Below are 18551 nucleotides of genomic sequence, written 5' to 3' on the forward strand. Positions count from 1 at the left end.
AAAGATATCAATTTTAGTCACCTCTAATAATACACTAAGGAGGATGTCAAAATATCTTGGAGGAGAAGGACCCATAAATGTCATAATTCAACGCTGTGAATATCCTTGCAGAAAAAAACAAGTTCCATAATCTTTAAATACATGAAAATCATAAAGAGCAGGTCACTGAATAACATCATTTCAATAAACAATGCTTCCTTATAATGTTGATAAGAAAGAAAAAAAAAGATTCCTGGCCAGGGCCACTGTCTGTGTAGAGTTTGTATGGTCTCCCCACATCTGCATGGGTTTTCTCCAGGTGTTCTGGTTTCCTTTCACACCCCAAAAATGTGTGCATGAGGTTCACTGGCATGTCTACAAGTCTGAGTGAATGTGGATGTGCATGTGGGAGCACTCTGTGATGGAAGGGCATACTTTCATCCTGAGCTGCCAGGATGGAGTCCGGCTACTTGCAATCCTGAACTGGAATAAGCATATTGGAAAATCATTCTCTTACCTTGTTTTTATTAATTGTTCTTAAATGTATGTATAGTTCACATTAATTTCAATGTTTTATGTTACAAGTATTTGGGGTCCTTATTTAGAGGTTTGGTGATGTTTTTGTGGCCAGAAATATGCCATAGGAACTTAACTCTTATTTATATCAATTAGCCTTTAGTGAAACTGGTTTCATTATATGTCATTTTGCTCAAAGTTGCTATTTCAAAGAAAGTATTCACAACATTAAATGAGGACTTACTATACTAGTCTATTTCTTCCCCTTTACAGGAGATCAATGCAACCATCACAAACAAATAAGAATCTATGTATTGTTAAAAATTTCAAAGAAGCCCTGGCTGGAGACTCAGTAGTGAGAGCATCAGCCCACATACCAAAGGCTTGAGGGTTCAATTCCCAGTCAAGGGCATCTACCTGGGTTGCAGGTTGATCCCAGGCCCCGGTTGGTTGGGGTGCATGTAGGAGGCAACCAATCAATGTGTCTCTCTCTGTCTGTCTTTCTCTTTCTCCCCCTCCCTCCCACTCTCTTTAAAAATCAATGAAAGATTATCTACCAGTGAGGATTAACACAAATAAATAAACTGCTCCTTTATATAGTTACATGGTCCACTTATCACTTTTATTTATTTTTAATATATTTTTATTGATTTCAGAGAGAGGGAGAGAAAGAGAGAAAGATCAATGATGAGAGAGAATCATTGACTGGCTGCCTCCTGCATGCCCCCTATTGGGGATCAAGCCCGCAACCCAGGCATGTGCCCTTGACCAGAATTGAACCAGGGACTCTTCAGTCCGCAGGCCAAATACTCTATCCACTGAGCCAAACCAGCTAGGGCTACTTGTCACTTTTAAAGGCTATATACTCTACTGTGTTACTAGCCAAGCAAAATGAAACAAGTCTATTAAATCCTCTGTATATGCCAAGTACTGGGGATAACAGATGGGTAAGGTATCATTTCTGCCCTCTTGGAAAGATAACAGAATCTATGTCCAGAGTAGCAGGGAAAGAGAATGGGGAGAAACAAACGAAGGAGTGTTCAGCTCTACCCAGAAGAAAGGAAAGAGGGACCCATTAGAAAAAGATTATTCCGAGTTGGTGATTCTATAATAACACATAATAGGTAAGAGAAAATACATAAAGCAGGCACTTCACTTTAAGATTCATTAATACATTTGACAAATTAGTGCCTACTGTGTTAAGCTCTATATTTCCTCCTCACCATTATGTAATTCCTGGCTTTAGAGGCCAATTTAACTAAATTTAGCGTGAAGAAAACAGAGTCAAGAAAAAAGGTTGTGTGCAACCTTGGTTTAGACAATAGTTTCCTAAATATGACACCAAAAGCACAAGAGGCAAAAAAAGAAAACATAGGTAAACTAGACTACATCAAAATTTTAAAAATTTCTGCTCCAAAGAATACCAATAAGAAAGTAAAAAAGACAATCCACAGAATGGGAGAAAAAATTGCATATCTTATATCTGATATGGGACTTGTATCCAGAATATACAAAGAACTCTTATAATTTAGATTATAATAATGACTAATCAACTTGTGAAGCTTTTAAAAAACATTTAGCCTGGCAGGTGTGGCTCAGTGGTTGAGTGCCAACCTATGAACCAGGAAGTGGTGGTTCAATTTCCAGTCGGGGTACATTCCGGGGTTGCAGACTGGATCCCCAGTCCAGGGTGTGAAGGAGGCAGCAATCAATGATTCCCTCTCATCATTGATGTTTCTATCTTTCTCTCCCTCTCCCTTCCTCTCTGAAATCAATAAAAATATATTTTAAAACATGAAATGAGTGAATTGTAAGGTACTGAATTATATCACAGTAAAGCTGTTTAGATAAAAAAAAGAGTTGCTCTAGCCAGTATAACTCAGTGGGTGAGGCATTGTCCCATGCACTGAAAGGTTGCTGGTTCAATTCCAGTCAGGGCACATACCCAGGCTGCCAGTTCAGTCTCCAGTTGGGGTTCATGTAGGAGGCAACCCATTGGTCTTCTCTCCCTCTCTTCCTCTTTCTAAAGTTAACAAAATAAAACAAGTTATTCTATGGCTAAGGGTGGTAACTTGGACTATGACTATGGATGATTCTCAAAAATAGAATGTTAGCTCTGGCCAGTGTGGCTCAGTTGGTTGGAGTGTCATTCTGTGCACACAAGAGTCTTGGGTTCAATTCCAGTCAGAGCACATATTCAGGTTGCAGGTTTGATCCCCAGTCAGGTTGAGTATTGGAGGCAACCATTCGGTGTTTTACTTTCTCTGTCTTTCCTCACCCCAAATCAATAAAAAAATTCCTTGGATGAGGATTAAAATATATATATATATATATACATAAATATAAAAAATATATATAATGTTAAATAAAAGTTTAGAACGTTACTTACTGTGAAATGATTTATGTAAAAATTTTTAAAAACATGTAAAACAATACTGTACATTATTTATGGCTATACACAAATATGTAATAAAAGTACAAAACATTCATGAAAATTATTTTTTTAATCCTTACCCAATAATCCTTATTGATTTTAGAAAGAGAGAGAAACATCAATGTGAGAGGGAAGCATTGACCAGTTGCCTCCCACATGCACTACAACCAGAGATGGAACCCAAAACCTGGGTATGTGCCCTGACCAGAAAACTAACCTGCTGCCTTTTGGGGTATAGGACTTTACTCCAACCAACTGAGCCACATCAGCCAAGGCCATTCATGAAAATTACTAAACACCAATTCAGGATGGTGATTCCTTTTGAGGAAGAAAGGATGAAAATATAATCTAGTAGGGGTACAAAGAAACTCTTACATTGTTTCTAATATTTTGTTCTAAAAACAATAGATTTGCAGCAAGTTGGGAAAAATGTTAAGATTTGACAGGCTGGGCAGTGATCTATGCTTCTCTATGTGTTTAAAATATTTTAGTTTTCCTTTGATGTAAATATTTTGTACTTACCTTAGAAAATGCAGAAAGCTTAAAAAAGTCAAAACCCATTATTCACAATCCTATTACTGAGAAGCAGATTTCTTCTATTCTCACTTTATACTCAAAAAACATAAGAAACTACCCTAGCTGGTTTGGCTCAGTGGATAGAGCGTCAGCCTGCGGACTGAGGGGTCCTGGGTTCGATCCGGTCAAGGGCGCATGCCTGGGTTGTGGGCTTGATCCCCATTGTGGAAGGTGCAAGAGGCAGCCAATCAATGATTCTCTCTCTTTTTCCCTCTCCCTTCCTCTCTGAAATCAATAAAGATATTAAAAAAATAAAATAAAATAAAAACATAATAACCTTAGATTATTCTTACCTTCACTGTATCAACATGAATTTGACTCAGTTGGATAGAATTAAGCAGCTTCTTTCTCTCCCCCAGGGACCTAAAATTTTAACAGGATAAGCAAATTTATCATGATTTGCTTAATAATAATCATTACAGAAGATTAAAAGGAATGACAAGCCCAGCCAGCGTGGCTCAGAGGTTGAGCATTGACCTTTGAACCAGGAGGTCACAGTTTAATTCCCAGTCAAGGCACATGACCTGGTTGCAGGCTCCATCCCCAGTAGGGGCATGTAAGAGGCAGCCAACCAACAATTCTCTCTCATCATTGATGTTTCTGCCTCTCCCTCTCCCTTCCTCTCTGAAATAAAAAATATATATTTTAGAAAACAATTACCACAAAGGCATGGTTAGTTATGCCTGCCACAAATCAATTACAGCCTTCTCTTGAGCATATTGTAGAAACCGGGAATCCTGAGTCCTGTCCGGGCCTGGGGCAGCTTGAACACCAGACTTGGCTGACAAGTTCCATGTTTGGACCAACAAAAACTGCCTGCACATCCACAGCCCCCTCCCAGATTTCGTTGTTCTGTTTCCCCTCTCCTTCCTGATAAAAACCCCTGCCTCCACTGAGATGTTAAGATGGCTTTGGGATGAGAGTCCCCCATTTTCTCAAGTGGCTGGAACTTGAAAACCTCTTTCCTTCATACCAGTACCTATCTCACAAGTTTGGCTTTTGTTGTGGCAGGTAACCAAACCTGAGTTTGGTTTAATTTACACTTACTAATTGGTCCAGGCATATTAGCCCAGCTGACTGTTGGCAGGCAAGGGGTTCACCTTTCCTGATCTACTAGCTAACTGGATTGAAAAAATTAGTATTTTGCTAAAAGCCCTACATAGACTTGGAGTCAGAAACGCTACAATTGGCCTCTATATTGTACCCTGAGACCTAAGGTGATAATCATCAAAGCACCATATCTTGTGTTTTACTAGTCCTCTATCCTCCTCATCAGCTGTTTTTGTTTTCTTTTAATGTATTCATTGATTTTTTTAGAGAAAAAGAGGGAGGATAGAGGGGGTACACATTTAATGTGACAATGTTTCTTATTTCCTAGAAAAACCTTTTAAATCAACAGCAGATCATAAAATTAAGGAAATACAAGTACTTGCCTAAACTGGATTCTCCCCAGAAAGCAGAGTTTACGACAGGGGTGGGGAACCTTTTTTCTGCCAAGGGCCATTTGGATATTTATAACATCATTCTCCAGACATACAAAATTATCAACTTAAAAATTAGCCTACTATATTTGGTCAAACATTTAATTAACTCACCCCTAGGGTGAGTTAATTAATGATTTTGCAGGCCTTATATGGCCCACAGGCTGGATGTTTCCCACCCCTGGTCTAGGATGAGAGTTTGCATAGAGGTAATGTATTTTAGGATGTGAATCCAGGGAATAAGAGTGGGGGACTAGGAAGAGTGAAACAGGAAATGAGGGGGAAAAGTACAAGGGTATATTGGAAGTTTGCTGCACTGGTACTGCTAGGAACAAGTTTCGCTGGCCCCACTAGGATCCTCAAGGGCAACTCTGTCCAGTAGAACGTTGCCATGATGGAAAAGTAAAGTCTGTCTAGTCCAACATAGTAGCTACTAGCCATAAGTGGTATTGAGTATGTGAAATATGGCTAGTGTAATTGAAGAATTGACTCCTTAAAATATATATTTTTTTATTGATTTCAGAGAGGAAGGGAAAGGGAGAGAGATAGAAACATCAATGATGAGAGAGAATCATTAATCATCTGCCTTCTGCATGCTCCCTATTGGGGATCAAGCCTACAACCTAGGCATATGACCTGATCAGGAATTGAACCCTGACCTCCTGGTTCAACCACTGAGCCACGCTGGCTGGGCAGGAATTGACATTTATATTTAATTTAAATTAATTTAAACATGTAGCTAGTGGCCGCTGTATAGGAAAACACAGCTCTGAGGAGTCCTGCAGAATCTACCTCAGGGTTATAAGAGGCAGGCACATAAGTATGCCATATGGTGTTCCTTTTGGAATTTTGTTTACTCATGTGTCCCTAATTCCTAGAAGAGTGTCTAACACATAGTGAGCCCTCTATAAATATTACTTAATAAAACAATAATATTTGGGTCCACAAAGTATATAGTTTCCTTTAAAAGAAAGACTCTATTGGAACAAATTTCATTCAATTAAAATAGTAAGCTGGTTTGGCTCAGTGAATAGAGTGTCGGCCAATGGACTGAATGGTCCCAGGTTCAATTCCAGTCAAGGGCACATGCCTATGTTGCAGGCTTGATTCCCAGTTTCTATCTCTCTCTCCCTCTCCCTTCCTCTCTGAAATCAATAAAAATATATTTTAAACTACTGGATATAAAGTTCAAAACCATGGTTATAAGGTTACTCAAGAATCTTCAAGAAACCTCTGAGGAACTTAGTGAGACTTTCAAGGATCTTAGTGAGAATGCCAAAAAAATGGAAAAGGACCAGTCAGAAATTAAGCATACACTGACAGAAATAAAGAATAATACACAGGGGTTCAACAGTAGACTAGAGGATCCCGAGAATCAAATGGATGTTTTGAAATACGAGGAAGCAAAAAACACCCAGCAAGAAGAGCAAAAAGAAAAAAGAATCCAAATATATGAAGATAGTGTAAGAAGCCTCTGGGACAACTTCAAGCATACCAACATCTGAATTATGGGGGTGCCAGAAGAAGAGAGAGAGCAAGATACTGAAAACCTATTTGAAGAAATAATGACAGAAAACTTCCCCTACCTGGTGAAAGAAATACTCTTACAAGTCCAGGAAGCACAGAGAACCCCAAACAAGAGGAATCCAAAGAGGACCAAACCAATACACATCATAATTAATATGCCAAGGGCAAAAGACAGAGAGAAGCTTAAAAGCAACAAGGAAAAAAAAGTTAGTTACCTATAAGTGAGTGCCCATACGACTATCAACTGATTTCTCAACAGAAACCATGCAGGCCAGAAGGGAGTGGCAAGAAATATTCAAAGTGATGAATAGCAAGAACCTACAACCAAGAATACTCTACCCAGCAAAGCTATTATTTAGAATTGAAGGTCAGATAAAGAGCTTCACAGACAAGAAAAAGCCAAAGGAGTTCATCGCTATCAAACCAGTATTATATGAAATGCTGAAGGGTATTCTTTAAGGAGAGGAAGAAGAAAAAGGTAAAGATAAAAAACATGAACAACAAAGTGACAACAAATACATATTTATCAACAAGTGAATCTAAAAATCAAATAAATAAATAACCTACTGAACAGAATAAACTGGTGAATGGAATAGAATCAGGGGCATGGAAATGGAACAGACTGATGGTTCTCAGAGGAAACGGGGTGTGTGTGGGGGGTGCGAGAAGAGATTAGACAATGATCTTATATGCATGTATGCATTACCTATGGACACAAACAATAGGGTGGGGAGGGCCTGGGTTGGGGTGGGAACCGGGTGGAGGGGAGCTATGGGAGGAAAAATGAGGGACATCTGTAATAATCTTAATAATAAAGATTAATTAAAATATATATATATATATATTTTTAAAAATAGTAAGCAACTATTATACATAGAAAATAGGTAGTAAGGGAGACTTTGAGGAAGAGAAGGGGGTTGAAATGTGATTATGAAGAAGCAAGATGAGGTCCCTATTTTCACCCTGGCCAGTGTTCCTCAGTGGTTAGAGCAGCGGTTCTCAGCCTGTGGGTCGCGACCCCTTTGGCGGTCGAATGACCCTTTCACAGGGGTCGCCTAAGATCACCCTGCATATCAGATACTTACATTACGATTCATAACAGTAGCAAAATTACAGTTATGAAGTAGCAACGAAAATAATTTTATGGTTGAGGTCACAACATGAGGAACTGTATTTAAAGGGCCAGAAGGTTGAGAACCACTGGGTTAGAGTGTTGTCCCTCAGACCAAAGGGTCAAGGGTTTGATTCCCAGTCAAGGGCATGTACCTGGGTTGCAGGTTTGACCCCCAGCCCTGGTCCGGGTTCGTGTGGGAGGCAACCAATCCACGTGTCTCTCTCACATCAATGTTTGTCTTTCTCTTCCCCTCCCTGCCTTCCTCCCTTCCACTCTTTATAAAAATAAATGGGGGGGGGGGGGGGGGGAACAGTGATCTTTTTTCACAATCTACTTCTGTTATCAATTATTAAGCAACAAGTACATGAAGCAATTCGGTATAATCTCTTGATTTGATTCTTTGGTTACTGTTCCCACAAACAACATTTAGGTAAGTGGAATTCTATAAGAAAAGACTACATTTCACCACTGTTGTCAATTCTCTAAAAGTAGCAAAATCTCCATTTTAAGGAATATTTAAATATTGCATCCTCAATTGAGTTTTATGTGTTTTAAATTTTTATTTATTGATTTTTAGAGAGAGAAAGAGAAACATCAATTTGTTGTTCTACTTATTTTATGCATTCATCAGTTGATGATTGATTCTTGTATGTGCCCTGACCAGGAATGAACCCACAACCTTGGTATATGGGGATGATGCTCTAACCAACTGAGCTACTTGGTTAGGGCCTCAACTGAGGTCTTTATTTTTTAATATATTTTTATTGATTTCAGAGTGGAAGTGAGAGGGAGAGAGAGACAGAAAAATCAGTGATGAGAGAGAATCATTGATCAGCTGCCTCCTGCACACCCCCCATTGGAGATTGAGCCCACAACCTGGGCATGTGCCCTTGACCGGAATCGAACCTGGGACCCTTCAGCCTGCAAGCCTATGCTCTATCCACTGAGCCAAACCAGTGAGGACTCAACTGAGGTCTTCTAAGTGGACCCACATTAATCTAGACCTTAGAACCTCCAGCCATACATAAATATATATATATATATATATATATATATATATATATATATATATATAACATATATGTCATTTATTAAGGGCTTATCATGTACTAATCACTTGACATACATTGTTTTATTATTATTATCCATTTCACAGGTGCAGAACCTGAAGGTTAAATAACTTGTCCCAAATTAATTAACTAAAAAGTGCCAAATTATTTTGTGTCTCTAAATCTAATAACCAAGACATATTCCAGTCTTAACATAGCTTTAAAAGTTCTAGAAATATGATCAAGATAGGATTCTAGACTTGATTCTTCTTGCCAACATTTTTGCCCCTATGAGTTCTTAACTATATTCTGGTGTGTATAATTCAATTAATCCTGAAATTGAGAGTAAAAATTTGGTTGCTACCAACTTTGCGAAGGCTCATCAGCAAAATTTTAAAAAATAGGAATCATTAATAATATTAAACAGAATTTACACAGCAAATACAAACAAAAACAACTGTATTTTTGTTTAAAACTGTGGACTGTTTTAAAAACACTTCCTAGATTTGCCCTACCTGGTTTGCTTCAGTGGTAGAGCATCAGCCTGCAGACTAAAGGGTCTCAGGTTTGATTCCGGTCAAGAGCATATGCCCGGGTTGCCTTGATCCCCGGTGGGGGGTGTGCAGGAAGCAGCTGATCAATAATCTATCTCACCCTAGCTAATTTGCCTCAGTGGATAGAGCATCGGTCTGTGGACTGAAGAGTCCTGGTTTCGATTCCGGTCAGGGGCACATGCCTGGGTTGCGGGCTTGATCCCCAGTGGGGGGCATGCAAGAGGCACCCTATCTATGATTCTCTCATCATTGATGTTTCTATCTCTATCTCCCTCTCCCTTCCTCTCTGAAATCAATAAAAATACATTTTAAAAAATAATAATTCTATCTCATCATTGATGTTTCTATCTCTTTCTCTCTCTCCCCTCTCCCTTCCTCTCTGAAATCAATAAAAATATATTTTTTAAAAATATAAAATAAAATACTTCCAAGATTTAAAATGTAGACAGTTAATATTAGCAATCTTGGGCTTTGTCCCTCAAAGTTGAATAAAAAGGCCGCAAGAACCCAGTTGACATGGCTCAGTGGTTGAGCGTTTGCCTATGAACAAGGAGGTCATGGTTGGATTCCCGGTCAGGGCGCATGCTGGGGTTGTGGGCTCGAACCCCAGAGTAGGATGTGCAGGAGGCAGCTGATCAATGATTCTCTCTCATCATTGGTGTTTCTATCTCTCTCTCCCTTCCTCACTGAAATCAATAAAAAAATGTTTAAAAATAAATAAAGATAGCAAGCACTGTTGGCTACAATGTGAATTTTATCATTCTTACCTTATTCCAAGATTATCAAGATGAGATTCATCAAGATTGAACAGTAATGAACCTGTGATTTCCTTTTCTATGGAGGAAAAGGTAAAAAAGAGATGAATGATGTCAGTATTTACAACATACGATTTTTAATTTCTTTCCATTTGAACCTACCAGAATTTACTCAGATCAACATTTATTGAGTGCATCCACTACAGGCAACGGACTGTAGCACTTTTCTATTTGCATCTGAGAAGGTCTTACTTTTAATTAGAAAGGCTTTTATAATAAATCAGGTAAACATTTTTTAATTAATTGAGTAAATTATTTGCAAGGAAGTCCAGCTGCAAAACTGGCAGCTTCCTCCTAAAGCAGTTAAGGTTTGGGATGGGGATAGGGAAATCCTATTGTTCTTAGAATAGTCAGGTCAAACCCACAGCCTGAGGGATGGCCAAGTGTTGATTTAGTTCTAAAACCTTCAAGTAAAGCACACAATACATATATGGTTTTCCTTTCTCTTTCTATATAATTAATTCTAGTCCTTCCTGACCTCAGATTCTAGAACTCTGGACTATTTATTTTCTAACAAACAAAAATCTTTCTAAAGGTAATAATGATTACCAAAGGGGAGGTGGAGGTGGGTGGGAAATATTTTTTATAAAAATATCTATTTTTCACAGTCACGTAAAAAGAAAGAAAGAGAGAGAGAGAGAGAGAGAGAGAAGGAGGGAGAGAGAGAGAGGGAAGGAGGGAGAGAGAGAGAGGGAGAGAGAGAGAGGGAGGGAGGAAGGAAAAAAAAAAGAAAAGGTGCACAGCCAGAGTGGCTCAATGGTTGAGCGTTGACCTATGAACCAGATCACGGTTCAATTCCCATTCAGGGCATATGCCCAGGTTGGGAGCTCGATCCCCAGTGGGGGCGTGCAGGAGGCAGCCTATCAATGATTCTCTCTCATCATTCATGTTTCTATCTCTCTTCTCTTCCTGCCTCTCTGAAATCAATAAATATGCATATTAAAAAAAATTAGGCAATCTCAGAAATCCAAACAATACAAAAATATCAAATATCAAATATCAAAACTTACATTCTCCTGATAACCACTGTTAACATTTTGGATATCATTCAAGACATTTACCTATGTAATTACATAATTTTACACAAATAAAATTACAGTTTATAATCTACTTTTCCCCATTCCACTAACAATTTCATTAATATTGGATTGCTCATTTCTTCTATTATCAATCTTTTAAAAATATTTTTATTATTTTTTAGAAAGAGAGAAAGGTAGGAGAGAGAGAAACATCTGTGAGAACCATTGAGCAACTGCCTCCAACAATGCCCTGTACTGGGGATCAAGCCCACAACCTAGGCAAGTGCCCTGACTGGGAAAACTAGTAGAACCAGCAACGCTTTCATGCAAGGGATGCCACCCAACTCACTGAGCACACCGGCCAGGGCACCTATCACCTATTATCAACCTTTAAACATTTTCCAAACTAAACTTAAAAATCAGTATTTTTAGCCCTAACCGGTTTGGCTCAATGGATAGAGCATCGGCCTGCGGACTCGAAGGGTCCCAGGTTCGATTCCGGACAAGGGCATGTACCTTGGTTGCAGGCACATACCCAGTAGGGAGTATGCAGGAGGCGGCTGATCGATGTTTCTAACTCTCTATCCCTCTCCCTTCCTCTCTGTAAAAAAAAAAAATCAATAAAATATATATTTTTTAAAAAATCAGTAGTTTTACAATTACTTTTGAGACAATGTCTTTTTCTGTTTCCTGGCCGGTTGTCAATAGTCTGTTCTTGTGTTTTGCTCACTTTTCCATTCTTTTCCCCTTCCCTCTTAGTTGATTTTTAACTTTGGGAATACTCTCCAATTATTTTTTTAAATATATTTTATTGATTTTAGAGAGGAAGGGAGAGGGAGAGAGAGAGAAAAACATCAATGATGAGAGAGAATCATTGATTGGCTGCCTCCTGCACGTCCCCTACTGGGGATCAAGCCACAACCCGGGCATGTGCCCTTGGCTGGAATCAAACCTGGGACCCTTCATTCCCTAGGCCAATGCTCTATCCATTGAGCCAAACCAGCTAGGGCTCCAATTTTTTTTATTTATTTATTGATTTGTTTGTTCCTTTACTGTTGAGGGGAATCCAATGGTTTTTGAAGAGAACACTTGTTAAGGTAGAGTTGGCATGAATTCTGGAATCTAAAGACCTCTTTAAAGTCAAACTCTGCCTTTTTCTAGCTGTGTAACCTGTGGAAAGTTAGTTAACATATTTGGATCTGAAACACATCACCTGTAAAAATATATATATTATAGCCTCTGAATTTCAGGGTTCCTGTAAGACTGTATTTCATCATGAGGAAAAGGACCCAGCACCTTGTGCTTAGTTTTGTCATATAAAAACAAATTTGGACTTAGAAAGACTGCTGCAGTAGGGAGAACATTCCAATCTCAAAAATAAATAATCAGCTCAAAATCAAACAGAAACCCTGGCCGGTTTGGTTCATTGGATAGAGCGTCCGCCTGTGGACTGAAGGGTCCCAGTTTTGATTCCGACCAAGGGCATGTGCCCGGGTTGTGGGGTCGATCCCCAGTAGGGGCGTGCAGGAAGCAGCCAATCAATGATTCTCTCTCATCATTGATGTTTCTCTCTCTCTCTCCCTTCCTATCTGAAATCAATAAGAATACATTTTTAAAAAATCAAATAGGCCCTAACCGGTTTGGCTCAGTGGATAGAGCGTCAGCCTGTGGACTCAAGGGTCCCAGGTTCAATTCCGGTCAAGGGCATGTACCTTAGTTGTGGGCACATCCCAGTAGCGATGTTTCTCTCTCACCGCTCTCTCTCCTTCTCCCTTCCTCTCCGTAAAAAATCAATAATATATATATTTTTTAAAAATCAAACAGAAAATGGTGGTGCTGTTGTTTTAGACTTAAGGAGAGGCAAGCAGAGATAAGCAGAATCTTTGAAGGGTATTGGACCCCAGTGGGGTCTGACAGGGCAGTGTCCCCAGGAAAAGCTGACCAGGGGGCATATTTCACTTGTGCAGTGTTTGCTCAGTTTTGGAGGCAAACAAGAGTTAGAGAAGCCTGACTAAAGTGTGGTCAAGACAAAGCAGGCGGTAAGAAATGAGCAACTGCAAACACTTGATCTGTTTTTACCAATTAAAAGCATGCAGTGTCTCGTATTGGCATTAGACGGTGGACTCAAGAGAACAGGTCATTTTGAAAGTTGATGAATTAATCTACAGAACACCACTGAAACAGAGAGGCAACATAGCCAATCACATTTTGGAGACAGAAACTGTAAAACTACTTCATCCTCCTTGTTACTTCTCAAAGAAAAATTCCAGTCCCAGTAGTGGAGGAAATTAAAACGGGGAGAGGGGAAAAGAGAAGTACAATTTCTATACACATCAAGTTATCTTTACGTTGGACCACTGAAGTTCCTCCCACCCTAGTCCCCCAGCCTAGGCAAACAGGGCTGCAGCCAACATTGCAAAAGTTCACAGAATATGCAAATCACACCACCTCTCTACTGAGGACAAAGCCAGATAAATTAAGCTTCACAGGCAGTAAGGGGAAGTTGAATAGATTTCAAGTGGATGGATGAGTCAGTCAAGTTGCTTAAAACTCACAACCTGCACACCTTCCCATGTGACATGGCCGAGTGGTGGGCTGCTGGGCGTCCAGAGACCAACTGAACAACCCCAGTGTCCAGATTTAGCCAGAGAAACTGGTTTTGGAGAAGAAAACATGATCATTACCAAGCTCTGCAAGTAGTCAACAAACATACATTGACCCCTAATTGGAATGCTATTTCCCGGGAATTCAGAGATTAACCCAACAAGTTCCATCCCCTTTGGGAAATCCCCAAGTTTTGGGAAATGGGTGTGTGTAAAGGAAAGAGAAACTAAGAAGCATCAGAATATACTCTTAGCAAACAGCTTTAATGTGTGCCAGGCACTGTTCTAAGGGCTTTACAAATATTTACTCCTTCTTATGGGGAAATGGGTGTGTAAAGGAAAGAGAAACTAAGAAGCATCAGAATATAGTCTTAGCAAACAGAGCTTTAATGTGTGCCAGGCACTGTTCTAAGGGCTTTACAAATATTTACTCCTTCTTATGGGGAAATGGGTGTGTAAAGGAAAGAGAAACTAAGAAGCATCAGAAGACACTAACGGGTAAAGTGTTCAAGCGCTGAGGGATCTCCAAGCCTGGTGGGCCTGGGTGACAGCAATCCTCTGGCCAAGGTCTGGGGAAAAGGGTCTTCTAACCAAAAAAGGGACCCGATTCCGGTCGGGGCACGGGCCGGGGTTGTGGGCTCAATGCCCAGTGTGGGGCGTGCAGGAGGCAGCCGATCAACGACTCTCTCTCATCATTGGGGTTTGATCAACGATTCTCTCTCATCATTGGGGTTTCTATCTCTCCCTCTCCCTTTCACTCTGAAATCAATTATATGTATGTACATCTATATATCTATCTACACAGATATATAGATGATAGATAGATAGATAAATAGATGAAAGAAAGAAAGAAAGAAAGAAAGAAAGAAAGAAAGAAAGAAGGAAAGAAAGAGGAAGGAAGGAAGGAAGGAAGGAAGGAAGGAAGGAAGGAAGGAAGGAAGGAAAAGAAAGGAAGAAAAGAAAAGAAAAGAAAAGAAAAGAAAAGAAAAGAAAAGAAAAGAAAAGAAAAGAAAAGAAAAGAAAAGAAAAGAAAAGAAAAAGAAAAGAATCTCTGGAGTCTCACCTGTCCGGCGCCGGGGTGGCAAGTCCCTGAAGACTTAGACCGGTTGCCCCACGCAGCTTCATAAGCCCCAAAGTTAGCTTCCTTCCTACGGGACCCCCATTCCTGACGCCCCACTTCTCCTTCCACCATCTCAGGGTATCATCCCCTCAGGCGCCCCCGCCTCAGGTCCGTCCCCTCTGCCGCCTCCCACGCCAGGTCTCCCCGCCTCAGGCCCCCTTCTCAGAGGCTCTCCGCCTCAGGTCACCCCTCCCTGGCGCCCCCGCCCCGGGTCCGTCCCTCTGCCGCCTCCCGCGTCGCGTCTCGCTCCTCCGCTTTGGGTCCTCTCTGAGGCCCCCTGCTCACTGCCCGCGGGCGCCCTTCCTCAGGCCTGCGGTCACCGCCTCGGGTCGCCGTCCCCCAGCCCCTCAGCCCTCTAGCCCTGCTACCTCGGATGCGGTCCAGCAGTGCGGAATCCTCGAAGCCATTGCGCTTCAGAAAGAGGCACACCTGCTCCGGGTCCCAGGTCTTGTGGTCTGAGGGTAGGGGATCCGGGGACCCCTCCGCCGCTTTGAAACGGGTGTTCTGCGGCGTCCTTGGGCTGCTATCGCAGCGGGGCCGCTTGGGGGGCTGCTCCGAGTCGGCTCCCTGCATGGTTCCACACAGAGTCCGGCGCAGCACAGTCAAGAACCGCGGCGCTCAGCTCTCGCGCAGGCGTACTGACCGCCCGACGCTGGCAGCGAGTCCTTTTAACGTTGCCAGCCTACTGGCCTTCTGCGCAGGCGCCCTGACAGCACAGCCCTTGGGGGCAAGACAGCCCAGCCAGTTCAGCCGCCGGTCCTTTGCGCAAGCGCACTGACCAGCCAGAGGTCCTCTACTGAGCCCTGGGCGTTTAAGGGAAACTGAGCGGCGAGAAGCAAAACTCAGGGTGATGCTAATAAGGACAGGCGCGAGAAAAGATTGTTCCCCCTACCCGTGGAAGTCAGGCCGCCGTCCGTAGCAGGAGCTCTTAAGGTGAGTTGAGGGTACTTTCCTCCAAATGAGTACCCCAGACTTACCGGTGTTTCAGATGCACCAGACTGAAAAGAATCCGAAAAGGCCATCAAGGCTTCCAGCATCTTTCCAGTTAAGAGAAAAAATGGGCAAGAAGCTGAACTGAAAGACCCTGGAATGATTTCAAATTTAATGTGAAAATGTCTTCTTGCATTTCACAAGTTCTACAGTATTGCTGGCCCGTGAGAGGGCTCTATCCATGAATAGGGGATGCCTATCCATGAACTCTTAGCCTATCTTCAGGTTTCCATAGGGAAGCTGACTTCAAATTTCTCTCTAAAAGAATCCTCAACCCCTCTCTCCATTCTAGCCCCCTGCCCAGAAGAAAGAAAGGGGCCAATCTGATTACTTACAATTATCTTTAAGTACTTTTACTACCGGTTGGTAACAGCTTGAGAAAATGGCAGGCATCTCCCGCTCACTTTAGCTACTCTGGGACAGGACCCAAAGTTCCCTATAAATCCTGGTCCATGTGATTAACTGGTAAAAGGACAAGTACTACCACTACTAAAGCCAGTACAACTTTATATCAACCCAGCCATAGACCCAGCTAGGGGATGAAGGATGAATGAGGCAAATAATCAAACAGTATGAAATAGCAGGCTAAGGTAAACAAAATACTCTTAGCAAACAGAGCTTTAATGTGTGCCAGGCACTGTTCTAAGGGCTTTACAAATATTTATTCATTTAAATAGCACAATGACTTTAGGATATAAGGTAAAGAGAAAAAATTAAATAATTTGCCAAAGATCACACAGCTAAAAAGTGATGAAACATAGAAGATTCAAATCCATGTAATCTAGCCTGGTTCCAAAATCTTTGCTCTTAATCACTTGCCAACAATTGTTTGTTAATGAGAGTTTTGATATAAACTTATTTTACATTAGTTAAATGAAAATTTTGTATGGCTTCCTTGTCCTATAGACCTGTAGGAGAAAGTATAGAGTGATTTACTGGCCCTCAATCTGCACAGAAGGGCCAGGTCCGGAAAACCACACCCATAAGCCCTAGAATAATTTGAGAAAAGACCAGACAGTTGTCAAGACTTGTGAAACCGAAACAAGAGGGTAAAATAACAAATAACATACATCTGCAGGACTTACATTTTACCTAAAATCATTGTAGCTAGTCAAGCGGAATGAAGTTAACTAGAAGAGGACGTTCTGCCAAGAAAGGACGGGAGCCTGCAAGCAGGCCACGTCAGAACAAAGTCTTGCAAGCAAGACTTATTGTTTAGGGGCAGAACTTTCCTTGAGGTGATAAATAGTCCATGAGGGCATGGAAAGTTCAAGGGAGGGTGCACTGCTGCAGGTGGAAAGAGTCTTTGTATAACATAGGAAATTAATAGTTAAATGTATAACTTACCTCAGATGATCTCATAAGCATTCTTGTTAATCATTGTTACTTGCTGTACTCCATTGTTATTTGCTGTACTCCCCAAATAAAAGCCATGAGGGCTTTGAGGGCTTTGCTACTTGCCTGACTAGCAATAGCCCTCTGCTTCTCTAAACTTAATCCTGCACGCCAAGCTCATCTCAGCGTCACTGTTCACAAAGAACATCAACAATCATTAAACATGTCCTTGGGTGAGGATCTATTTATATAAAAACCCTGGGTGTAACACGTCATGTCCGAAGCTCGACCAACTGGAGGGAAGTCAATCCTGTAGGGGTCGCCTTGGAAATGGCTGCGCCCTCCCCGAGCTGTTTCCCGCGAGGGCCAGGTTTGAGGCAGGAACCCACCCTCGGAGCGTGGAGGCATATCTTTATAAAGTTTTAATATATTATATTAGACCTTTCCATCCTTTTCTGACGTCCAAGATGTCGAAGAGAGGACGTGGTGGGTCCTCCGGGGTGAAGTTCCGGATTTCCCTGGGTCTTCCGGTAGGAGCTGTGACCAACTGTGCTGACAACACCTGAGCCAAAAATCTGTATATAATCTCCGTGAAGGGGATCAAGGGACGACTGAACAGACTTCCTGCCATCAGTGTGGGTGACACGGTGATGGCCACAGTCAAAAAAGGCTAACCAGAGCTCAGAAAGAAGGTACATCCAGCGGTGGTAATTCGACAACGAAAGTCATACCGGAGAAAAGATGGCATGTTTCTTTATTTTGAGGACAATGCAGGGGTCATAGTAAACAATAAAGGGGAAATGAAAGGTTCTGCCATCACAGGACCAGTTGCAAAAGAGTGTGCAGACTTGTGGCCCAGGATTGCATCCAATGCTGGCAGCATTGCCTGATTCTCTGGTGTATTTGTAAAGGAAAAACCCATTAAAAATTGATGACATGAAAAAAAATATTATATTAGAGGTCGTGGTGGTACTGTTTTACCCATAGTGTTTACAAGAATTGCTACAAATTTACTCCTCGGTGGAAGGACCTTTCATTCCCAATATAAATTACCAATTCCATTAAATGAAACTTCAATTTCTAGACTTGATATAAACAGTGAAGTTGCTAAACTATTAAAAAGGCCCAACTTCTCATTATTGATGAATGCACCATGGCATCCAGTCATGCTATAAACGCCATAGACAGATTACTAAGATAAATTATGAACTTGGTGGGAAAGTTCTCCTTCTTGGAGGGGATTTTCAACAATGACTCAGTATTGTACCGCATGCTATGCAATCAGCCATAGTACAAACGAGTTTAAAGTACTGTAATATTTGGGGATGTTTCAGAAAGTTATCTCTTACAACAAATATGAGATCAGAGGATTCTGCTTATAGTGAATGGTTAGTAAAACTTGGAGATGGCAAACTTGATAGCAGTTTTCATTTAGGAAT

General features: G+C 41.2%; 1 protein-coding gene and 1 pseudogene across 2 annotated transcripts in view; one reads left to right on the forward strand and one right to left on the reverse strand.

Moving 5' to 3' along the window:
* SAMHD1 (SAM and HD domain containing deoxynucleoside triphosphate triphosphohydrolase 1) overlaps positions 1-15360 on the reverse strand; it is a gene marked incomplete at its 5' end in the record, with an annotated part of 63051 nt that extends 47691 nt beyond the window's left edge. The window contains 3 exons of the mRNA XM_081097091.1: positions 3799-3868; positions 9998-10064; positions 15156-15360. Of these exons, the coding sequence (XP_080953217.1) occupies positions 3799-3868; positions 9998-10064; positions 15156-15360 (342 nt within the window). The remainder of the gene's footprint in view (positions 1-3798; positions 3869-9997; positions 10065-15155) is intronic.
* Positions 15361-17579: 2219 nt separating this feature from the next.
* LOC308523514 (large ribosomal subunit protein uL14-like) lies at positions 17580-18059 on the forward strand (annotated as a pseudogene). Its single transcript has one exon. The product of its transcript is annotated as a large ribosomal subunit protein uL14-like (transcript).
* Positions 18060-18551: the final 492 nt, after the last annotated feature.

This window comes from Myotis nattereri (genome assembly GCF_964212035.1).
Source record: "Myotis nattereri genome assembly, chromosome: 8".
Classification (NCBI taxonomy): domain Eukaryota; kingdom Metazoa; phylum Chordata; class Mammalia; order Chiroptera; family Vespertilionidae; genus Myotis; species Myotis nattereri.